The 26,283-nt window shown below is 41.1% G+C and overlaps 1 protein-coding gene across 1 annotated transcript in view; it reads right to left on the reverse strand.

Moving 5' to 3' along the window:
* Positions 1 to 26,283, reverse strand: part of SLC35F1 (solute carrier family 35, member F1) — a 131,855-nt gene that overhangs the window by 38,914 nt on the left and 66,658 nt on the right. The window contains exon 4 of the mRNA XM_009325685.1: positions 10,845 to 10,972. Coding sequence (XP_009323960.1) covers positions 10,845 to 10,972 — 128 coding nt within the window. The remainder of the gene's footprint in view (positions 1 to 10,844; positions 10,973 to 26,283) is intronic.

The following is a 26,283-nucleotide window of genomic DNA, read 5'->3' on the forward strand; positions in this document are numbered from 1 at the left end:
AAGCAGTCCTGAAAAACTGCAGAACAGATGAGGGAAATTACAAATGGGAAAAGTCCGTGCTAAAAGCGGGTTCTGCATTTAAAATGAGAGCTAACCATCTAAAAGGCATGGCCAGGCCTCTTTACAGTGAAGACTTCCTCCAGTAGTCCTGAAAACACCGTCCTTCACAGACCAAACACAGCTGGACAAACTGTAACAAGCTCCTTCACTTGCATAGGGCATCTGCTCTGCCTCTGACGAGCCTGTAACGTGTACAGTTACAGTATAAGGGAGCTAGCACTCAGTAACCACTCTTCGTAAAAACACACATATACAGGACACCACATACACAAGAACAACTTCAGAAGTCGTGCTGCTGGGAGCAGCCAGCTCCTGGGGGAGGGAGAGGCGGTGGCACGACTACCGGGCGTACACATTAAATCCTGGCACGTGGTGTGGGCAAAGTGGCACACGGCCTTCTCCTGTCACTGGGAGGAGTGACGGGGCCCACCTAGCCAGCACAGATGGTCGCTGCTGCATGGATAACATCCACTGCACATTTCTCATACGCTGTGGATTTCTGCACTTTGTCAATGCAGCCCTAGCAAGTACCAGTAATGGGTGGCACACCTGAGGGAAGCTCACTCTTTAGGGTAACCCATGGGATGTGGACACAGCTCACCACCTCCACTCTCAATCCACAGCCCATGTCATCATGCCTGTAGATGCTGGATGTGTGTTCTTCATTAGCTGTGCTAACATACAGTGCATCCATCATCTCTGCTGAAGACGGAGGGAAGGTGGTACCAAACAGCAGGGAGGCAGTTACTACTTACATTGCTCATAGCTATCCCTGAAAGTGTGAATGTCTCTATCCCATTCCCTCCCAGTGCAGCATTGAACAGGTGAGCTTAACTCACGCAGTTTTCTGACCTCATCACACTTTTCCAGTACTTACAGTGGGGCTACAAAGAAGATAGAGGCGCTCTCTTCACAAAGAGCTACATGGAGAAGACAAGAGGCAACAGGTACATGTTGCACCGGGAGAGGTTTCATCTCAATATAATAAAGAAATTTTTTATAGTCAGAACAATCAGTTACTGGAACAACCTCCTCAGGGATGTGGTAGAGTGCCCATCACCGGAGGTTTTCAAGATGCAGCTGGACAGGGTGCTAGATAATCTCATCTAGGCTCACTTTCCCATGAAAGGTTGGACCAGATGATCTTCTGAGGTCACTTCCAAGCTGGGCTGTTCTATGGTTCTGTGATTCTAACTTACTGATAGTTTGCGTTAAAACAAGGTAGAGGAGAAGCTCACATGGTCAGGCACCAGTCTTACCTTGGAGAAAGCAACTGAAATCCGTCACCGGTGAGAGCTACCTTTACCTGGCTCAGTGCACTCGGCTTCCCTTCCACGCTGTGTTATGGGAATCACCAGTAGTTTATACCAACTTGATTAACTTTGCACTGGAGGAGAGGAGAAGGGGCAGCCTTACACCTAACTCAGAGCCGGATGTGAGTAAAATAGCACCAATCAGAGATACTGCACAGTCTGCCATCGTCTTCCTCAGGCGATCACTTAAGATTTGAACACCCTCTTCCCCATACATACACATACCACCTCAGAGAGAACTGTGCCCAAGACAGAGCAGAAAGCCTTATGCAGTGGTTAAGCACAGAAGTGTTTTAAGAGACCACTTATTAAGTAAGACAGTAAGCGTCTGCAAGCATCTTTCCAGTTCTTTTCTGTGCAAAGGTGAGTAAGCGAACCTCAACCATCACCGAACCAACTATTTGATTTTGCAAAATCAGGAGCTCCGGTCACTTATGCAAACTGTGTTTAAGAACAGATTTAAGAATACGAAGATGTCAGCTTTCAGCCACTAACTACTGTCTCTCAAGAGACACAAAGTGATTCAGTGGATATTTTTAACCCCCAACATCTGGAATAGAGCCCTCGCCCACCTTTACACACAGGACATGACCCTGCATGTTCATTGTGGGACAGCAGCTCTGACGAGGGCTGCTTTACTTACTCCAGGATAAGCACACATAAAGAACATTTTCTTGTGAATATGATATATATTAGGGTGCTAGTGTGTTTTCAATAGCCAGTTTTAAAAATTGTTTGTACCTGCAGCATGTATACTTCAACATGCAAATTCCCACTAACAGTCTTTTAGAGGAAGCTTTAAAAAATTCCTCTCATTCCATAAACATTTAAACATGCCTGTGCTTTCAAGTATGTGAAGATGTGTCTTTTAAGCACTAACATGAAGGGATGCACGAACAGAACCTGTCACAAACAAACAACGCTGACAGCAGCTGGAAAATGCCCCTTTCGGGCTGGTAGTCCAAGGTCTATCCACAAATTGCTATTCGGAATACTGCACCATCAATAAATATAAAATGTAGGTAATGTTCATTGACATTATATAGTTCTTGAATTGTGCCTAGTTTATACCTATAATTAAACAACGGGGTAGATGATAGAAATAAATTAGGTTGCTACAATATAAGCAATAAGATAACCTAGTGTATATTGCTTAACTGTTTTTCAGGTCTTGCTTTACATTTCATTTCTCCAGGACTAAATTCACTCTGCCTTTCTTTTTTCCTCAGATAAACCTGTCTAGTAGAAGAAAAAATGCACATATATTCTACAGACAAAAGATGTGAGATTGTGGATTACCTGATCTGCAATAGGGCTTTCTTGTTTATCCCCCCCCCCCTTTTTTTTGTTTGTTATTAGTTATTTCATCTATTAAGAAAAAAAAACATTATACCTAATTGTCATGTTTCTGACTATAAAATTTTTGCAATAACAAAGATAAATTATGCTTAGCTTGAATTTCATTTATAGTACATAAAGGTCAGTTGTTTACCAGTATTTCCCTAAGAATCATCTTCGATATTTTCCTTCTTTTTAATTGCTTATTCAAAAGGTAGTGCCTATACCCTGTCATTATGTTAAATTAATGAGTGACCTGATTTTAATCAATGTTCCTGTTCTAATCACAGAAGTTATCAGATCTCTCTAAACTAAAAGAAAACATATCTCCTATTTTGCCATGGGAAGATAATAAAACTGATAAGAGTGCATGGTGCAGACCGCGTTCTTTGATGCTGCCATGTTTGTCTGTGGTTCTCTTCAGTCACAGCTCTGAATTGGGATGCTTTAGAAGGCAGGATACAAAAATATATAATCTATTGATATACTGTCCTATAGCAACTCCTTTGTATTATAAAAATGTTGTGTTGTTATAGAGATTGCAGATTATTATCTGATTCTAAAAGATATCACACTGCATCTAAGTCTGTTGATGATACACAATGTTGAAATATATTTTTCCGATTATTTGTTTGTTAAATTACGTTGACTTTATTATACTTGTGAATTATAGACAAATACTCTCTTGCTAACAGTAAATATCCAGTCTCTGATCTCACAAATTCAGCATGTGTTTGCACATATATAGCAAGAATGTACTGTTAGCCATTGGAAAGGAGAGCTGGCAAGCTTTAGATGAAAGGTCTGCAATACAGAGGGTGAACTGCGGATCTGCAGCAATATCAAAAAGAAAGAAGCTGCAGTCCTTGTGGGAACAGCTGAGCTGAATCTTCCTTTTTAAACATTCATTGGATTTTTTCCCTCCAGTTATAAGCCCCTTTTTTCACATTAGTGGTTTCTCATTAGTGCTGCCCTCCAGCAAATCACGTGGAGAATCAGCTGCACCCTCTACTCAGCCTACTCTCCAGAGCAGAGGGGTCAGTAAAACCAGCGTCGTATCCGTCCAACGTTGTATGGTCAAGTACATGTGATGGCTACTGAATTTCAGCATGCAACCTGATAAGTTTAATACAACAGCAAGTGCTATGTAAGAGACACGCCTTCTGACGTTTGCTTTGTTTTTTCAAAGGAAGAAAGGGTTTGCTGCCCATTTGAGGGCTCTTTCTATTCCAGTTTTCATGCTATCTTCACAATACCACACACACTTGATTCTACTGTACGTTACACATGCACAAAAGCAGCCAGGATGTGAAACCTCACAGAGGTGGCTGCTGGCTGCCGGGGGAACTGCATGGCAATTACGCTACCCTGCGACTGAAACCTTCTGCAGGGAAGGTGTGGATGCTGGCAGCATTTCTGACAGGGTTATTTCAAGCATTTCAAATAAAAAAGGAGCATTGCTTTTACCTTTCGTGTTTCTATTTGCTATCTCATCACAACTTAATCACTTTCTTGCATGGTTTTTATATAATCACGGAAGTAATTTAAAGAGTATTTATTTTTTCATCCAGCCAAAATGTAGGGTACTCCGGGTAGGGAGATTGGTGAAAGAATCAGTCAGTGATGTCATTTGCTTAAAAAAAAATGTAAAGATGTTTAATTTCCATGACGTGGAAGAAATAAAAGCCAGAAGACTGCTCCCAGTCTGAAGCCTCTTTAAATCAGTATTTTGCCCACAAGAGCTCTGATTTTTTTGTTGGGGCCACATGACTGATATTTCTATAACTGTTCCCATCAGTTCCTTTAATCTGTTCTCAGGATTTTGTCTTTTTCCCTGCGGACGCAGAAACTCCCTCAAAACTTCCACTAGTGAAAGACCTTCACCTACATCTGACTTGCATGCACCAACACCCAAGATGAGGGTTATTACAGCTCCAGCTTTCCGTGTACATAAAAGGAACTCAGCGAGTTCTTGCAGTCATGTTAAATGAAAGGTGGTGGTCACATCCAACCCACGGTTAATCTGCTCTCAACTCTCTACACATGGACACGCTTTACTACCAACATGAGTAATCACATCTTGACTCTTTTTAAAAAAAAACACCGTAGGACGCACCTCTTCATCCTCTCCTCTCATTACATGCACTCCAGATGTGCTTATGCAAGGTCTGCTCAAATGCCAGGAAGAGTTACCAACAAACTGACCACTGAAATGGCCTTTCCTTTAATTGCCTTCCTCCTCTGATTTTACATACCACTGTCAGAAAAAGATCATTCTAAGACAGCAGACAGCTCTGCCAGCAGTCACGTGTTTCTATAGAAAAAAACTATTTTCTGTTTTGCTTCTCTCTAAGTAAGAAAGATGACTGGATATGGGCTTTGAAGACCATTTTCTCAAGGTTACTTATTAGAAACTTCTCCATGTCACCAGTTGCTGTAAGCTATGGAGGGGATTAGATCCTGGCCTAGGAAAAATCATGGATGTCTCCTGCAGAAAAACCTCTGCTTTTGCAGTTCACCTGCAAGAATATGCAAAATGGGCACAGAATGCCAGAATCTCTGCTGTTGTAATGGGCACAGCTCCACTGACTTTAATGTGATTTTGCATATTTATGTTAGTAAAAGGTTTGGCTCGGGGCGAATTTTGCCATTAGAGGCAGGAGCTCTGGATACTGAGAGCTCAGTTGACTCCAAAACCATGCACAGAGACTGAGGATACTGAAGGGGCTGGTTTGCGAACCATAGGTATGTAACACAGTTAAAAGACAGAACAGCAACTTGAAGTGCGATAATAAATCAGATGCAAGGTACACCCAACAGACTCTCACAGTATAAATGTATGGTATGCAACACTTCTGCACACACTGATCTGCAAACTTTATTAACATTGCAGTATTCCCTCATTGCCCTGAAGCCAAACAGGAAAGTATGGTCAATCTTACATGCGTAGGATGGGGGGAGGAAGGGAAGGAGTGGAATTTATCTCTGCTTTTGAGATATTTCATGCTAGCAGGCACTGAACAAGGTGGATCAACAACTTCAGTATTGCAAATCCCCTGCTCCTCACCTCCCAGGTTTGCTTCAAAATTATCTCAAACCTTCTGCCTCAACGCACATTGAGTCCATAGGGACCAAGAACAAAGCAAAGTCTATTGCCATCCAGCACGGCTATAATAAGCACTTACTGCTGACTCCTTTCCTTTTCTGGTGGCAGTTGTTGAGGTATGAAAACTGCCAGAGGTAATTGGAAGTATGATGTACTGCTGAGCCTCACAGTGATCTAAGAGTAGCTGAGAACATCAGCATCATAGTTTTATTGTCTGTCTCCTGGTGTCTATAAATCCCAGCTTTTACTACCTTTGTTTTCATCATGCCAATCAAAGGCTTGATTGCCCAAGGAATAAATTACCAGATACATCACTATTTGGAAACATAGCACTCTCTTTGAAAGACGCTTATTTCTTGTGCCATCGTATGCATATTCTGCAGTACCACTATGCAAGGTATTGCAGAAATAGTCCAGTTTTCTATGTGATGTGACAACACAGAAAAAGGATAACATTACCTCTAGAGAGTGCAACACAACAGTGTAATATGCAGGTGGATAAAACAGTGTATTCGCAGAAAGGAGAGCTAATTAACGTGAGGGCGATAGGGGAGAAGGGAGAGGACAGTCTGCCTCATAACGAAGCTTGGCATGATGAGAAAGCACTTACCTGGCAGCAAAGGTTACAAATGTTAGTATCATAACAGGCTTAGTGGAAGACATTATGAACTTGGTAGGATGTATGTGTGCGGTACGCTGTAAATGCAGTGCAGGGAAGTTGAAGTAAAAATGTAGTTTCAAACAAATTAAATATCTAGATCTAAATAACTGCAAGAACTTCAGAATCTTTTAATTCCCTCTGGGGGAACTAATTTTATCTGCTGCGTAAAAAGTATCTCTAACAGTAGTTAAAACACCCTTCTTGAATAATTATTAAACCTTCCACAGGTCTACACCAGGGTTGTTTTAAAAACCATTAGGATAAAGATGGAAAGCATTACCACAGGCAGTCCTGAAAGTTAAGTGTACAGTTTTTAAAAAAAGTCCATGGGATCGGGTGCTAGCGTACACGGGAGTGTTTAATGCACTTTCTGCACCTGCTACAACTGACATGCAAGAAGGCTGCAAAATCTAGTGCACGTTAAATTAATGCATCAAAGAGAAACTAAAGATCATTTTGCAAGTTTTTGGCCATCTGGGAATCAGGACACATGCGTCTGAGAGCATTAAGTGTGACTGATCTCTGGCACCTCTGGCACTTCTTGAAACACGTGTTTTCGGATATCAAATTGATCTATCAACAAACTACTGTGCCTTTTACCTGGTGTATACTCAATTTTTAAATGTACGCTCTACAGAACAGTCTTCACTTACTAGCTTGAGCATTTTCATGGCTGTGGGAAGCTTGAGTTTCAATCCCCCCTGCTAAAACGGAGTTAACTCAAGCCCTTTCTGTGGGCTACTGTTTTAACAGCTATGACTTTATGTAAAAGGTGGCTCTACCCTTGTGATTTGGAAAGCACTCCAGGCTTTCTGTAAGCACTTGGGGCATGCTAAGATCATATCTAACAAACTGAGTTCCTCGGGGTACTTTGATGTAGGAATACGTAGCTTTTGAATTTTAAAATGGAGGTAGGTATTTGGGCATCTGGCTCCATCAATACAGAAGCACTCTGGGCATGCAAAGAACCAGAATTTAAAGCTACCAAAGAAGGAGCAAACTGAGAGGTTCAAACACACATTTTCATGTCCCAAGACTGTGCTCTGAGCAGCAGGTTACTACACATAGACATGGGGATGTTAGATGTCTATGACATTTTAGATATGTAGACAGTTAGGTGTGGGTTTCTTGGATTGTTCTATTAAATCTAGTTGCCCCTGAATTGCACTGTAGATACCTAAAGGGTACCTTGGATTTTATCCTTAGCAATTGACCTACACCTTGATGTCTGAAACATAAACAGTGCATCGGTTTTCTATCTAATTTTTTTATGTCACCTAGTTTATAAGGGAGGTCTTTTAGTTTGCTTTTTTTTTTTTTTAAAGGGAAAATTATGTGTTTCTAGGCTTCACAGTACTTTGTTTTCATCTTATGATGGAGCTGAGTGCCACATTCTCAGACAGTAATTATAGAGTACATGAGGATTTGAAATAATCAGAAGCACATCCAAAAGTAAACGTTAGGTACCATATTAATCTCTGATTTATGCCATGTGTCCTCGTTCACTGTGGTTCTGAAGGCATCAGGTGAAAGATGTATAGGAAGGTTTATTAGAAAATCCTGTTTTCCCAGACCAAAACCAAAAGGGAATTTTAAAGGAAAGTGTAGGAAAGACTTGGGTGTGAAACAATGGGGAAAAGTAGGGCACCAATTTCAGTCTTTTCCTGGAACCACGATGAGATAATGTCAATTACAAAAAAAGATGGAGTTTAAACTAGAAACTTTGATGGTCCTAAGAGTTTAAAGCTTCTTGGCAAACAAAGCTGTTGAGTGCTTGGAGTTGTTTGGTGAAAGCAGAACTGCAAATCAATTGCAGGTATATTTTTACAGTTAAACTTTGGCTTTTTGCTGGGAGCAGCTTAATGTTTTCTGCCTAAAAGCACCACAAGCACAGTACACTCACATGTTAGTTTTGCATGACGGAGCAGAGATACTGTGTGGGAAAAAAGTATATGCTGTAAAACTGATTTCCTACTGAAATGGTCCATGTACCACCACTATAAAAATACTGCAAGATTTCTCATTTACTGAAGCGACAATTCCAAAAACTCTTATATTCTCCCCATCAAAAAACCCTTGGTGTAAAGCCTGTTGACAATAAAATCCCCCGGAATTGACTTGAGGGGCTCGATTCTCAGTCAATGTATACATTGGCATAGCTCCCACAGCCTTCAGTCGAAGCCATGCTGACTTGTGTTAGGTAGTAATGGTTTCTCAGGTCTGAAATCTGACAGGATTTGAACACTTCTTGCTATGTGCTAGCAAGTGTTTATGGCCTCACAGGTAGTGCTCTTGCAGGATCAAGCCTTTCGGAAGATGCTCTCAAGAGAGTGGTCCTATTTGCTTCTTCAGAAATCAGATTCTAGGAAAAGCTTGCTTTTTTTCATTGTTTGCTTTCCATTTCTTCAGTCTTCATCTCATACCATTACACACTTTGACCAATGCTGTTTCAGGCTGAATAATGCCCTGAGCTGCTTCTGTTTCATCTTTAAATGAAATAGGGTGGTGTTTGGCTACATTTCATAAAATGTGTCATTTGATTCAACATCTTAATGCACTACCGCATACTTGTCCCATTCTCACCATACCTTTGGGCTTGTCTATACTTAGAAGCTCATTCAAATTAAGGCATGAAGTGAATTTAAAATGCAACAGGTATTCCCAGTCACTCTACGTGTATCCGAGCAATCCAGGACAACTATGGGAAAAGGAGACACTGCATTCATTCCACTCCTGGAAAAAAACTTGACAACATTTGAGCTTCTACCTCTTCCCTCCTTCAAGCTACATGGGAAAGAGACCTGAACTCTGTTGTAATCTTTATGTGGAAGAGGTCTAAAAAGGACACAACATGGTCTGCATCCTATGACAGTTCTCCTGTTCTACCCTTCCTCTCTCTCAGTCTAAAAGGAGAGTGTGGCTCATTTCAGCTAACAAATTCCCTGCTGAGACACAGGCAATGCCCTCGAACTCTCCTGCCTGCTTCCTCCTCGCACTGCAGGTTTTGATCTCTTACACTAAAGGCCATGATCATTGCAGAAGAGCAGGAGGGTTTGCATCTTCTGCGATTGGTGCTTCATGGGTCCGGCCAGACGAACCTCTGATACACGCTTGTTGGTGGCTGTGGGAGACAGTATTTAATGACCTGGATCATCTTGCTCAGTCTGCTATTCCTACTTGCTATGAGTGAACATGCAAAAGACGCAATTCAGCTTTTGCTTTTCTCTTTGAGGCTCTTAGTAGCTATAAAATCAGACACTATGAGGTTTATGTGGGTTTATGCTTTACTCTATACTGAGTAATCTGACTTGGAAAAGTGTTAAAAGCAGTATTACGTTGTCTGGGCATGTTTCAAAGAATTCTCAAACCAAGACTCTGATGGCAGAGGCATTTGTGAATATTTAGTATAAACCTCACGTTCAGATTCCTTGAATTCATAGTTTTCTTCTGGTTTTGCTTCTTATTCAGCTAAACAAGCTCAGTATTTTCCAATATCCCTTTTCAACTATGGAAGAGATATATTCCTAATTAGCTTTGATTCTGCAGAACATTAACTGGTGCTCCTCTATTTTACTGGCTCTAATGCAAACTTCAGGCAAATAAGGTGTAAAATACACTGAACACAACCTAGTGTTGCCCAGTTATTTAGAGATAATGTAAAAAGGGAGTAGGTTTGTTTTAGAACAAGTAGCAATGAAGTATGCAATGATTTCCCAAGATAGACAAATTCCAGTCTCTTAAAAATGTTTCTATTATTCACTTCCCATTCACTTAAATGGGAAGAAGCCTGATTCTTTTGTGTGGTATTTAAAATATACAGGTTAGATCTTTGGAGGAATTGCTACCCTAGCTTCTGTTAGCCGCACGTATAATTTTTTAAGGGAGAGTACACTTTTTGATAGCTGCAGTTAAGCTGTTATATAACATAACACATCTAAGTGCTTGCATTGAAGTAAGACTTCTTCATCATAACTACATTCATTGCACTTAATGACAACTTTTGCACTCAGATCTAATTATGGAATCCTAAAAGAAGTGCTTGTATTTTTTCCAAGTACAATATAAAGTGAGAAAAACATTTCAGCCCATCTGAAAATATTTTCTTAAAGGACCAATGAAGTAGATAATGCCAAAAATGTGATTATGAATGGTTTAGCACAGTATGTTTTTGTACAGTTTGGAAAATACTGAGTAATAAAAATAGTCCAACATGAAAAAAACGCATCTCATGAGACAGCATTAAAAAGTACACAGAAGACACGGGCAGCAACTAGCCATTAGTGCACTGAAGCCAATGGACACTGCACCATTGACCTCATTGGGCCTATTATCTTACCTCAGAAGGGAAAATCCTTTGAGTCCTTACCTGTACACTAGTAAGAGTGGTGTATTGATAAGCTTTGACTACCAGGTAATTGGCTTCTATATCTATTATCCCCAGGATCATGTACTTCCACCATCTCCTTTTCAAAATTGCCAGCAAGTTTTCTTCTCCTGTGGTAATAAACAAGAAGAATTATGCAAAAGAGTTAGGTTTACATGCACAAAATACTTGCCTGTCAAGAGAAATTATCTAGAAGATCTCTCACATTTACAATATGAAGTTAAAAAGCACCATCTATAAAGAGGTACCGCAAGGAGGTGAAAACTAACACAACCTATTTGTCTCGCAGATATTGAAACAGCCAGCTTGGTGAAGTAATATGTGAGGGTCAGATTGTCACTTCACTTAAGATGTAAGCAATGCCAGGAAAAACAAGTGCAGCTTGGGCAGACTGTAAATGTGTTCTTAGTTTTATTTTTATATATACACATATATATACACATACACATATAAAATGCTAAAGAATAGAGCAGTTTATTACATACATTTATACTTTCCATACATACTGATAAATGTTGTATCACACATTATGCAAGAGGATTTTGCCAGATGTGGGAGATAAGAGTATTTGCAAATATGATGGAATATTAGAGCATGAGAATAACAGTATCACCTTTGGGCAGATTACGGATCTTGTTCCAAGGGTGGTTATTACGATCCTAGAGGTTCAAAGTATCAGACTTGTTTAGAGAAAAGCTGCACTGAGACAAGCAGATTTTGCATGACAGGTTGCCCTGCTCCCAGGATCGATTTCTGAAGTTTCTGATTTTCTTTTTTTTTTTTTCTCTGCCTTCTACAGGAGCCCTGCCAATCACCCAGTACTTAATTTCCACTATGTGAAGACTGACAGTACAATACAGCCTGCAGATCAAACCCACAACTTTCAAAAGGTCAAAGCATTCCTCATGCTAGGCTAGGGATTATTACTGTTCTCCCTTCAAAAGAAACCAGCTCATTAGTGAGGGTGGACAAACCTGTTACTTATTTGTATGACAGGAAGCTCCAGACATGATGGGACCGCACCGTGAAAGGGGATGGACATACCGACTGTGACTGAACACAGTACGACTGGAGGTCTTTAAGAGTCTGTAGGCTAAAGAGGGATCTAAGAGGGTTGACCTGTACTGCCAAAGTACCATAAATGGAATTTGAACTGTCTTGAAAGTTTAAAAAAACCTCCTACTATTCTGAGATTTGTTCGTGTTGCTGTAGCCTTTCTAAGTGCCTGTGATCATCAAAATGAGTGATGGAAAATACAGAAGAAAAGGAACTTTATTGTCAATTGCCACCAAAACTTGCTCAGGCTTCCCAATTGTCCCTCATCATTTTCCATCATCACAAGCGTGTTAGCTCTCTGGTTCAAACAGACCCAGTGATATATGTGCTGCTATACCATCAGAAGCAGCAGGCTGTCTATAGCACAGGACTATCTCAGATCTTATAAGATGCAATCACAGAAAAACGGATAATTACTTCAGAAGTTGATTCAAGATTTAGATGTTAAATCTTGGCCCCGCTGAGTGACCTGAATGGGTATTTACCTGAACTAAGCATTGGAATAATTTGAAATTTTTCATTAACAGATGGTCACACATACACAATTCCAGTGGGATATTATTAGGCAACAACCTAATTATTTGTTACAGTGATAATGACACTGAGTGGAAAACTGTAAATGCTAAAAAGCTTTCCTTCCTTTCCTTCCTTCCCTCCCTTCTCTTTTTCTCTTTCTCTCAGTAAGCAGCAGAGAAATAGCAGAAAAAAGGTGGTGAGTAGGCTAATTATTTAAGACCCTAAATAAGAATGAGCCAGTTCATTGAACCATACTACACTCTCCTGTTACCACCAACTCACAGAAGAACTCATTAAAAGGAAATTCCCACCCTTTGTTTGTACCAGGGTACAGGAACAATGCACTGCAGGCAAAAATTATGACTACATTTATGTATTTGTTATAGAAGCATTAAGGTTGGAAAAGACCTCTAAGATCATCGAGTCCAACCACCATGCCCACTAAACCATGTCCCTAAGCGCCTCATCTACACATCTTTTAAATACCTCCAGGGATGGGGACTCGACCACTTCCCTGGGCAGCCTCTTCCAATGTTTAACCACTCTTTCAGTAAAGACATTTTTCCTCATGTCCAATCTAAACCTCCCCTGGCGCAACTTGAGGCCATTTCCTCTCGTCCTATCGCCAGTTACTTGGGAGAAGAGACCGACACCCACCTCGCTACAACCTCCTTTCAGGTAGTTGTAGAGAGCAATGAGGTCTCCCCTCAGCCTCCTTTTCTCCAGGCTAAACAACCCCAGTTCCCTCAGCCGCTCCTCAGAAGACTTGTTCTCCAGACCCCTCACCAGCCTCGTTGCCCTTCTCTGGACACGCTCCAGCACCTCAACGTCCTTCTTGTAGTGAGGGGCCCAAAACTGAACACAGTATTCGAGGTGCGGCCTCACCAATGCCGAGTACAGGGGCACCATCACTTCCCTACTCCCGCTGGCCACACTATTTCTGATACAGGCCAGGATGCCATTGGCCTTCTTGGCCGCCTGGGCACACTGCCGGCTCATGTTCAGCCGGCTGTCGACCAACACCCCCAGGTCCTTTTCCGCCAGGCAGCTTTCCAGCCACTCTTCCCCAAGCCTGTAGCGCTGCATGGGGTTGTTGTGGCCAAAGTGCAGGACCTGGCACTTGGCCTTGTTGAATCTCATACAGTTGGCCTCGGCCCATCGATCCAGCCTGTCCAGGTCCCTCTGCAGAGCCTTCCTACCCTCGAGCAGATCAACACTCCCGCCCAACTTGGTGTCGTCTGCAAACTCACTGAGGGTGCACTCGATCCCCTCATCCAGATCATTGATAAAGGTATTGAACAAGACCGGCCCCAAAACTGAGCCCTGGGGAACACCGCTCGTGACCGGCTGCCAACTGGATTTAACTCCATTCACCATGATGATTTATTTATGATGATTTCAGCATAAAGAAAAAGGAATATTGCAGATTTTATTTTTTAATACATTTAGGGAGGTATTTGCAAAAAAGCATTGAGATTAGACATCCTAATTCCTACTAAAATCAGTGTAAAACATGCAGATAGATCCTTTCCAGGTACTGAAACTATATCTCTAATTCTTGGGCTGCCCAGATAATACCTTTAGAACACCAGCTGAAAAACATCAATGCAATGGAAAGGCATGGTTAACACTTCAGAGAGATTTTTCTTGTTAATTGTAAAGAGAAAGTTTAAAAATCAAAGACATCAAACTATTAGACAGTATAAACCTCTCAGAGACACTGCAGTCTCTGTTCCAACACCCAGCTAAATCTGTTTTTATGACAGTAAGACCTTGGTGGTACCTACAAAGCAGAAAGAAGAAGCAGGTTCAAGAACTGGCACTGGCATTAGGCTGCCTGAGGAAGGACTACGGACAAATCTCAAGGAATCTTTTGACACCTTTGGTTTGCCAGTGCTTGCTTTCTCCAGCTTCAATTTCCAACCGCAGATCACTGTACTGTTCAGATGTGGCCAAATAAGTTAGCTTTAAAAAGGAATGTATGGTCATGACTTCTGGCTAACAGGTAAAGTCAGAGTTTCCAGAGATGGAAATTAAATCTGTAATTTTATCTGACACACAGAGTTCTCTCTTTTGCTTTCTCAATCCCTTCTGGGCTAACGACAGAAATAAGAAAAATATTTGGCAAGTGGTATTTTATCTTTGATACACAGCTCTGAGATATTCCGAACTGCAAAAGATCAGGTTCAGCTGAGAAGGCTCTGCAGCGCAAAGAGCAATGCCGAAATGAATTTATGCAGGCACTGTGCAGCTCTGATGAACATTGGTTTAGCTTCACAGCAAGTGTCTTTGTCTTGCCCAGTGGAAAGCAGAGAGATGGACAGGCGTTCAGCGTGACAAAAACAAAATAGAGAATTTGTTCCTGGAAAAAAATCTTGTGTGGGAGCTGCACCTTTCTCTGTGGAACATACGTAGTCTTCACTTCCACTCACTTGCTGCATCTCCTGTTACTTAGTGTGTAAGTGTGGTAAGAAAGCTCTGACCTGCATCCCTCTGCCCACATTATCATTATCATTATAATTTACCTTTAACGTATCAGTTGTGCAGATCTACAAGCATTAGCAAAACTGACGGACTCCATCTGAGGGTATATCTGAGCAAAAAGCAATGCATGTTTAACATTGTTAATCTGGGGACTGTTGTTTGTTTACTGCTTTCTATTTTTTTGGCATTGTCATCACAATTCATAGAAGGGAATGGATCGCTCCTGAAGTGGGAGATTTTCTGAGGAGAAGGGCAGGAGAAAGAAGATGATCATCTGCAGTGAGTGTCAGTCCAATGCTATGGACAAATCAAGGAAGAGGCAGGTGGAGTCCTGGTTTTGAGACGGGGCTGAAATAAAGCCACCATATTCAAATGCCACACTTTTGCAAGAGTGACCCAGTAAGGGCAACAGTGGAAGACAGCCTGGAGAAGGCACGGGCTGCCAGCACGACAGGACCTCTGGACAGCAATCACAGATGGCATCCTCAGGGAATTTGGAGACAACAAGGAGAAGTGAAATGGGAGTTAGGGAGGTAAGTGGGAAGCCTTGACTTAACTTGGGAAGACTAAAATGAGAAGCAGAGGGAATCAAGAGCTTCATTCAAAAGTCTACATCCTGAATAATAATAAACATCACCTTTGCGTAAAAACAAAGTGGAGGAAAAAAGATCACACTTAATTAAAAACAAAACAAAAAGAGACAACCTAGGTTTTTTTTATTTCCTTGATGACAAAGCAAACTAATTATTCAGGTCTTTTGAGTTGTAAGCATTGTAGGCCAGAAGGACCGAATGTAGATGCCTACACCTAAACTAGCTGGTAAGGCATTTTTAAAGCATTTTTCACCTAACATATTCCAGATGAATTGTTTAGGATGAGATAACCAGTGTTTTGAAAATAAACATCTCTCCCACTGAATGTAAAGGGAAGAGAGATTATGTCAGAACGTGTGTTTTTGTTATTATCTCAATAGGACTGTGACTAAGTCTTCCAGCCAGTCATATAAACAAATACTATATCATAAAGTGTGCAGGTTAGCTTAAAGACAACATTTCCAGCAAGCCAACAGCACATATTGATGTTGGTGAACATGCATTTATGTGAGTGCACAGTGTAATGCTACCTTCAGACAGTGCCACCTTTTGATGGAGATCCCCTTTCAAAAACCAAACCCCTAACTTCTGTCAGCACTCGAGCTTTTGAAAATGTAAGCCTTCGTATTCAGTCTAATCCAAATGTAATGTAGATTTAAAAGCAAATTGCATATTAAGAATGTTTTTAGATTCAGAAGTCTAACATACTGTTAACACATAGGAATACAAACCTGCTCTTTGACCTTTCTAGAAGGATAGGTTTAGGTTTTACATTTTTTACTAATTTTGCAGGGAGACACACACTTGACAGCTATATATACAGAGCAGCTCTCAGTGTTTGGAAAAAAGCTACATCTTTGCCTCTGCTGGCTCAAATTAAAAATCAACAAATAAGCTGCCTTGTAGAAGAGATGATTTTACATCATATAATAAGGATTTACCCCTGAGGGGTTACAAAATTAAAAATAAATTAGAGAGAAAATTAAAAGAGGCTTTAGCTGTGCAGTGTCTACCAAAAATACATATATACACGTGCAAAAACCTTTTCACATTCACCCACACAGCCACAGAGGTACAATAAAAAAAAACAACCACCATTAAGACAGCAAATTCCCAATTATTTGTGTATCGGCTTGGGACACAGGTAGAGTAACAGCACTGCTAGACCAGAAAATAAGCATATTGCTTCTCTTTCATCCGCTGCAGTCTCTCCCTTTTAATTCAGATGATAACTTGCTATTTAGATCAAGATCATCAAAGGAGCTGTGCTCTCCTTCTGCTTTACAGAGCTCAGCAGAAGAGATCTAAATGTGTGCAGGAGACTTGCAAGGGGGAAGGCAGCGTGGAGAGGGAGGGCTGCTGGGCACGCTGGTCCTCCCCTGCCTCTAACAGGAGCATCAGAGTCAAGTGCTACATGATAAAGAGGCAAAAGTGTCACGGAGGATGAAGGTTAGACCAGAATTTACTTATCATCCCTTTTTTTGAAAAAGAACCTCAGTTACAAAGCACAATTACGGGATAATTGTTTCTTTTCCATTTTCACCCATTATAGTGAGTCTTGCGGATACAGAACTTCACTAGTAACAACGTTGCCTCTCTACAGACTTCGTAGTCATCCAGCCCTGCCGCAGGACCAGGGGAAGGAGGCATTCAAATGGGGTAATACCGTGTAGGGGTAACACAGACCTTCTATGTATTACTACACCAACAGGCTCCCATGCCTGAACAATAACACCTTGCTTGTCTCCTGCTTGGCCAAGGTGCTGGTTCAAGGGACTTAAAGCCTGTTGTAGAAGGCTTTCAGCTCTCCACTAACCTCAAAAGAACTGTCCCTCTTCTGTGTGACTTTAAATCCTTGACCCAGAATGGTTTCTTCTTTCCTCATATATATTTGTATTACTGATGACTACTTTATGGTAATACTGTTGCCTAAAGGCAAAACACCACTACTGCTTAATTATTTACGCAATAGAGAAAATGCTTTCTTACAGGAATACTCCTCCAGCCTGGCTTCACAAAACACCTGAATATACTCTGTTCACCTTATGCATGACTGCTTATAGGCTGCATTTTATCCTATACCATGTTTTCAGTAAGCCTTTTGGGAGACTAGATAACCTCAGCTCCGTTTGCCTCCTCAGAACATCTGATCTTATCCAACCTGATCTTATCCAGAGCTCCCTTCTGCTTCCTCTCCTGTAGTGGGAAAACCGCGTAACCCCCAGACATGCTGCTGGTGTAACAGCCCTGAGTCGCTGCTGCAAGCAGCTCCTGTGCCCTCCAGCTGCCAGCCAGAAGTTGCTGCCGCTTGCCCTGCACCAGCACTGGTGCTTGCGGGGCTGCACAGTGAGCCAGGGCAAAGAACTGCCTGGAAATAAAGATTTGGGGTTTTCAGATCAATTTTCAGACTGTGTCCTGAGCAGTCTGTGACCAAACTAATGTTAGTCATATGGGAGGTGAGTAGCAAGTAATAGAGGACCCAGGCAGCAGACAACTACCCCCTTCTCTGACACAGGCTGAATCGCGCATGCGTCCTATTTGTCACAAGGCGACAGCAGTCATTGAACAAACCCAGCAGCGGACACAACCGCCCTTGCTGCGAATATGCAGTGTACAATGAGGCTGCAGGTCTTCCTGCCATGTGTGCAGAAGCAAACCTGCAATGGGTGGTGCTGCTGAGGTGGAACGCAGTCACAGGACATGAGCTTGCGTACACGCCTCACCAGGGGTGAGCCACGTCATGGCAATTAGCCTGGAGAAAAGGAGGCTGAGGGGAGACCTTATCGCACTCTACAGCTACCTGAAAGGAGGCTGTAGCGAGGTGGGTGTCGGTCTCTTCTCCCAAGTAACAAGCGATAGGACGAGAGGAAATGGCCTCAAGTTGCGCCAGGGGAGGTTTAGATTGGACATGAGGAAAAATGTCTTTACTGAAAGAGTGGTTAAACATTGGAAGAGGCTGCCCAGGGAAGTGGTTGAGTATTCAAAAGACGTGTAGATGAGACGCTTAGAGACATGGTTTAGTGGGCATGGTGGTGTTGGGTTGATGGTTGGACTCGATGATCTTAGAGGTCTTTTCCAACCTTAATGATTCTATGATTCTATGTGTTTTCACCTTCTTAGGAAGTAAATCTTATTTACCAGTCACAATCAACAGGATTTTTCAGTTTTGAAGAGGTTCTATTTATTTTTGTTGTCTGTTTTGACTCCATGGCGTTTGAATGTCTACCTATCATACTAACATCTATTTGGCTGGCACTTTAGGAAAAGGTACTTTATAATAACCTTTGATTCCAGATTATCATAGGAGTAACACAAACTGAAGATAGGTTTGTGCCCTTTCTGTGCTACTTCTGTAATTTTGATCCTCTTTTCTATAATATGCTTAGCCTATTAACATGACATAACGTAGCTTTCCAGTTACTAAATTACAAGCTCATCTGAAATATTTAGACTTGCTATTTTCTTTTGAGATTTTGGGTTCGGCCCTGGATGTAAATCATAATAGCTGAAGACAGATCTAGGAATTTGAACACGCATTTTCATAAAACATGAAAGGATTAATTTCTGGTGCCTTGATTTTGATCCAGCTTAAGCTCTGTGGTTAGATCTGATAATCTTCAGAAATCTTCTTATTTCATGAGATGACTAGTCATACAATTTACTTTTAAGAGTAAATTACAACTAAAACTGCAACAATAAAGTAGTTGGTGATTTGCAGTTGCCTCAGTTTCTCTCTACCTGCCCGCCCACTTGATTACATACAGTTTTTCCCTTGGTGGCAGACACAATGCTGTAAGTTACCTCCATGTGTAACTGCAAGAAACAGCCCATGTCAAGGACCATGTAAGACCTGAAGAAAGCTCTGAATGGCGCACTGTTTCAAAAAACAGACCTCTAAACTCCCAGCCCTTTAAAATGTCAAGATAAAAAACACCGCAACATTTCTAGCACACAAATTTTTCATTTAAGTTGTTTTATCTCCCAGCCTAAACTTAGGTAAGCGCCTTTCCTGAAATGGCAGACTGCGTCCTGAGAGAAGCATTTGCACCTCTGTAATGCAGAGGGACACGAGCACACCGAGAAGCCAGAGCCTTGCCTCAAACCTGATTTGATTATGTCCTTATGTCTTCATGCATAAAATTTTCAAAATTGATTTCTGATCTACAGTACCCTCAGATTTAAGTTACCTCTGAGCTAACACTGTAGTCTGCCAGCTTTCAGGGTTAAATCTGGCTCACTCTTGCACGGAACTACTTCAAAACAATTCTATTACTTTACTTGGTAAGCTCTGCAGTCAGGCCCTTTTTTCATTGTTTATCCTAGTTTATCTAGTGTGAAGCTACTTACAGCACTGCAAAGAAAGGTTTTCAGAAGAAAAAAAATCTCATTTTCAAATTTACCAGAATGTTAGTGAAATTAAAGAAATCTGTATGTATCTCTGTGTATCATTTATAAATGTGTAATTTGCATGAATAATTTATTCTCTTGGATAATCTTGGGCATGTTAATCATATTCACAAGACTTACTTAAAGTCAAATAATCTTAAAAGAAATAATGTTCATTGTTTAAGGCAGAGGAATCAGCTAGGGTGCATGAGTTTGCTTCACCCCCCCACCCCTGCCTTCATCAACTCATTACAAAAAGTTGGTCCGAGCCACCTACACACTCTGTGACATTTTTTCCCCCAGCAGACAGATATGAATAATGAATTATCTACTCATTATTTGTGATTCCTATAAAATTTATTCCTCAAAGCATGACATTTGCCTGATACAGTAAAAAAAAAGACACAATGAAAATTGTCATTATTATTAACTACCCATAGATGAAGCAGATCCAACTGAAGTTAAATTTCTAGCCTTGTCTTTAGAAGACAATAAGAAGAGAATAAGGAAGTCAAGGAGTGTGTATCTTTCTCTGTTCCCCATCAATAACGTTTGAACACACTGATCCAATTCGAATCTAATCTGACACAGATAGAGTGCAAAGATATTAGTTCCTACAGTGAGGAATGGTAAAGTTCCTCTGTACGGAATACCTGTAGGAGAATAGGTAACTGAGCAGAAGAGAGAAAACCTACCATCGCCGCCACTAAGTATAGGCTCAGAGGTAAACTCACTACGTACTAGACACCAGAGTCTGGACTCTGCATCTTCTTAGGTACCAGCTCATTCAACCCTGAGACATAAATCCCTAAGAGATCAGGCAATCCTGGTTCTGGGACTCACCAAACTACTACCTAGTAGCAGATGCTGGTGTGAAATACAAACAAGGACTGCATACAACATGCATTAAGCATGAAAGAGAACCTGCTTTTTACATGAAGCCTAAAGATATCTATTAAGAAGGAAGTCCGTCTGCTGATGACTACTAAGAGGACAGTTCTATTAAAAGGAAAAAGGCTACTGGTGAATAACTAAAAATGGGAGCATTGTCTTTTGTGCACTATGGTGACATATGCATTCCAATACTATGACATTTCTTCTTAGGTTAGCAATAGCATTGGGGCATTTTAAAGTAGAAAAAGGTGGGAAGCTGATGTTAAAGAAGCATGGCTGGCAGAATTAAAATTTCATCTGGAGTCTATAGTGTTAACCGAAAATACATAAAATCCTAATAATACCCAGCACCAATTCGCACCATTGCCCTGGGCCAAAGGGAGAGCTGAAGAGTTCAGAATACATTAGGGCTGGATGGCTCAAGACAAATATGGCTTTACAGATGCTCAATGCTCTCTAGAGGTATTTCAGCAGAATTCCGTGTTAAAAGGCTGCAAACACACACTCAGTCCTCTTGGAGCATCTATTTGCAGTAGCAGCCGTGGGAAAAGCTAGCAGAGTTATTCCCCTTCTGGGACTTTCCTCACACCACTGTTGGTGAACTGGAATAATGTTTGCTAAACTTCCAAATCAAATATTAAATATTAAATATTATCCCTGGAGGAATATAGAAGCTTTGGGAATATGTCGCCATCATGGGTTATAGTAAAAGCCTCACATCAGAACAAACACAGATTATTCAAGAAACACCACTAATTACACATGAAGCAGAAAATGAGGGAGCTGCCAGCTGGTTAAAGCAATTGTGGGGCCGGTCCAGGACACTTCTTGTCTCCAAGGTGACCAGCAGCAGAGGCTGAAGAGAAGCATGCAAAACACACCAACCCATTGTGGCTCCTTCATTGTTGGCCACAGCATGAGCACCTTGTTTTATGCATGGCAGGAATTCCAAAAGGCACAAGTAAACCCAGTGAAGAATAGAGAAAATGCAGGCATGAGCACATAGAAATATGTGAAACATAACAGCTTCAAATAACACCCAGAGCCGGTGCATTCAATAATTCGCCTATCTGATGATAGGCAAATAGGAGGGAGGCAAATAGGATAGGGAGAGGAGCAGCTGGAGAACAGCCCTGAAGAAGGGGATCTGGGGGTGCTGGTTGACAGCAGGCTCAATATGAGTCAGCAGTGTGCCTGGGCAGCCAAGAGGGCAAACCGTGTCCTGGGGTGCATCAAATCTATTCTATTCTATTCTATTCTATTCTATTCTATTCTATTCTATTCTATTTTAAGACTAACCCTTCACCTCAAAGTTGTATTTTATAGCACTGGCTTCCTTAATTTTTTAATTCTTGAAAGAGCAAAGCTTCTGATGAAAAAAAAAAAATCAGTACCTTAAAATGATTAATATGTTTTCACACATTAAAAACCATCTTTCGTAAAATGAAATTAAGGATTTAACATTGCTGGACTGTAGCACTTTAGCTTCTTCCTTTCAATTACTTCAGTTACAAGAACATGCTCAGACCTATAGCCCTTATTAAAAGGGGAAAGGAATAGATTGAGGAAAGTGAGTTTTCAGTTACCTGTGTTCATACTGAGAATTGTTTTTAAATTCTTATTGAAAGTATTAGAAACTGAGCAATGTGAACTTTTCATATGAACTGATGACCTTAACAAGGGTAAACCATGTTTTTTCTTGGTAAACCTTCTAACTAGAGGGAAGCAAGTCAATTCTTCTGATCCAAGAACATGTGTTTTTTTCCTTCACTTTAATATAAGATGCATATAGGGTGGATTATTAGGAAGAGAAGATTAAATTGTTGGAAGTGTAGATTTAATGTTGGAGGATACTTTCAGGAGTCATACACACCAGAAATGTTGTGTCTATAATGATCAAAAGTACTTAAAACCCCCCCTGTTTATATCCTTTGCAGCACGACTACTGATGTATGATACTAAAAGCATAAACCATCACTGAATCATGCTAATTAATTGGCATAAGGCATCACATAGCTACCGTGTCAACTAGACATTTATAGGTAATTCTGCTGAAGAAACTGGCTATTCATTATCACATAATCCTGAATGAGTTACCCAGAGTGACCATTAAGATTAGAAATCAGGCCAGATGTTTTTTTAGATGACGAGTTGTTTGGAGCAGGTGATAATTTGTTGTATCTGTCATGTACCTAAAACAATGGGGTCTTGATGGGACCTTTGGAAATTTAGCAATATTAGTATCGAATAACCAGATAAACAAATCAGCATTATACATCCATAAATCTACATAAAGGAGCAAGCAATCTGGGAGACAACAGGAATGATGGAGAGCAGCCCTACATCCTGGGTAGTCACCAGGCATGCACTTCTTTCCTCCTGACCAGGCAGAACTGGTCTAGAAAAACTTTGCAATCGAGTCAGGTCTGTAGCATTTCTGATAAGAAAAATACAAATTTTCCATGAGTCAAACTCTGTAACAAGACAACTTACAGGTTTATGAAGCACCTCTAGCACGTGTATAGTCCATTTTGTATAGACATACATTTTCATCTATTTTTAGCCAGCTTTCACACGCACAGTTGTCAGAACTAGCACGTAAGTGCAGTCATGCCCAGAAAGGTGGAGAGCTGTGCAAGCTGATGCAATACAGTTCAGACATTGTTTTGCTCTAGATAGAACATTAAACGTTAATCAAATGCTCAGTGTGTATCAGCTCAGCTTTGACCAGTAAATTGGTCAAAGCAACTTTGTAGCAGGACTGAAGCTCACCTGGTCTTGTTTATGAGCAAAATAATGACTGGCACACAAAGTGATAAACAAGACCTACAGACAAAGGAAATTTTGTGTCCCTGCCTAGTGTAGTCTTAAGCTAGTCTATGAAGTCTGAAAAATACAGAGTCTAATTATTGTAGCTGTGCAACTGAAATAATGAGGAGATTGAGAGTGAGACCAATAAGTAGTTAGATGCTATGCTAGCAAGCTGGAGGTCTGCAGTCCACCAGAAGTCTGGCAAAAATTACCTGCAGTGGTATGTACAAGCTGAGAGACATTCAGTCAGTGTTATTATAACCTGAATTAAGCATCTAGTGCTGCTGATGATTGGAGATTGTGCACATGCTTACAGTATCGAAAAAGTAATTAACTGAATATAACATGTATTATCTTTCCATGGCAGAAGGTGATAGCCCATAAAAGTATGATAGAGAAATCCAGGATCTCATTAAATATATATAATAAAGTGTTGTAGTTCAGATCCTCAGGTATGCAGGAGAGCTAATGCCACTGTGCTGGTGCTTAATCAATGAACGACTAGTATTATACTTGCTACTTGCTATACTACCGTAACAGAGAAACCCCAGTAATTCATCCAGTATGAAACTGAACTGTGCATCTTGGAAAAGTCGTGTTGTTTTAGGAAGAGCTGGTGCTAGGGGCAGAATCTGGAGCCCACACATAAGCAGGTGCTTCCCAGAACGGTGGTTTTGGGCCCCTTGGGGTCTAGTCCCGGGAGAGCTGGGAGTCCTGGGAGGGCACGAAGAGGTCAATGGGGGAGGCATTGAGAGGCCACTGGAAGAAGCGGCCAATACCCCCATTTTGGCTTCAAGGTAAATGCAAGTAGATCGCAATGGTGTATTAAGATCCTTCCTGAAATAATCAGCATTCGGTGCTTGTCACCTCTGAAACTCTCAGTCACTTTCTGTAAACTCTCCCATAACGTGTGGTACTGCATCATATCATGTTCAGCAAGGCGCACTGAAAGTTAAGTGTCTTCCAGTCCTCGCCACCAAGAATTCAAGAGAACGTGTATCTGAAAACACGCTGAGAGCTACACAAACTTGACACAGCAGCTGTGAGGAGTGACTGCTCCTCTCTTGATTCCAGCTGATTGCCACAAAACTCAGAAAATCTCCAGCAATAAAAAAGCAGTGATACTCACAGTGAGCAACCTTATTACAGAAAAGTGTTTCCCTTACATGAATCCTGATTTATAAGCAAATTGCTGAATTTTGCTAAACCTCACTGGCATTTATCTTACCATGTTGCCTGTGCTTTAACAGTAATCGACACAGTAGCCTTTCCGCAACATTGAGAAATAACACCTAATTAAAATTATTCTCGAGTCCTTTTTTAGGAGAGGAAATACTAATGTGTTAGGAAGTTATTCTGGCTGATAACTGCAACATGAAGTTCTATAATATGAAACTGCAGGGTTAGACTAAGAGGAACTTGCATCACGTGCAATTAACATCCAAGCAGAAATTCCATCAACTGATGAGGTATCCAATCATTAATGTGTGAATTACAACCATGTATTACAACTACAGCATGCCCCCTTACACATCCAGCTCGTTAGTTACACCAACAAAACCTTTACCATCTTGCCATCTATCATTTTGTTCAGGAGCACATCCTCCTATGCTTACAAGCATGCATATCTGACTCAGACACTACTGATATTCTTTGACAATTTCATCAATTCAGTTGTGAAAGAGTCATCGGTTTTTTCCCTTCCCCCTGTTCCACAGTTGAAGCCCACGGACAGTTCAGTCATGCAACAACTGTTCAGCATATGAAAGAAGGGAGTCAATGCACCTTCCTAGCACAAGCTGTTGATACAAGTGACAGAGCACTGAGGGCTAAAAAGCACAGAGAGAGCGCATTTTCAAAATTTTATATATGAGAGAGTTGTACTGATGCATCCAATGCTGAGCAATGCATCAGCCCAACGCTTCAAGAAGAGGAAACCATCCCAAAAGTAGGGGTCACTTTACCAATTCCATCTCTCTCATAAAACTCATCAGCACAGGCAGAATGAAGGTATATCACACAAGATCAGGCAGTCAGAAAGCCTGAGCAGGCTGTCTGACCCTCTCAGAGAAGAGATGTTACCTCAGTTTCAGTGTGGAAGACTCAAACTTCATCATAAAGGCCATGATGGATAAGTATGAAATCTTGTTTGCCAGCAACAGTAAAACAGCCCCAGACTGTGAGAGAAGTAGAATAATAAGCTTTCAGGAAATGCAATTAATATAATAACTCCCATAAAACACTGGGTGGCATCTAGCATCAAGAAAAGCTTCTTGTTGTAAAGAAAAACTGGATGGACTTTTTTTATGGAAGACAATTCACAGATGATGAACCTGCACGTGAACTTGATGGGAAAAGGAGGTAGTAGCTGCTGCTGATCCCTAAACTGCATAAAGGAAAATCAAGGGTTCTGTAAGACCATCAGACAAGAATGAAGGCACCACTAAACACCCCATAACTGTTCCCATTCTTTGATACTTAAATACACATTCATAATTTTTTAAAATTATGACCTTGATTTTCTGTGACCTTGTGCCCAGTGAGTGCAGCCTGGGTGAGGATGAGTTACACCTGCTTTGTCCCGTGTGGTAATGGCTCCATGCAGTGCACAACAGCAGAGAGTCGGGGCTCTCTGTGATGTGGAAGCAGAACTGGCTGTTTCAGCTTACATCCTCTACAAC

The sequence above is a fragment of the Pygoscelis adeliae genome, unplaced genomic scaffold (assembly GCF_000699105.1).
Source record: "Pygoscelis adeliae isolate BGI_AS28 unplaced genomic scaffold, ASM69910v1 Scaffold54, whole genome shotgun sequence".
Classification (NCBI taxonomy): domain Eukaryota; kingdom Metazoa; phylum Chordata; class Aves; order Sphenisciformes; family Spheniscidae; genus Pygoscelis; species Pygoscelis adeliae.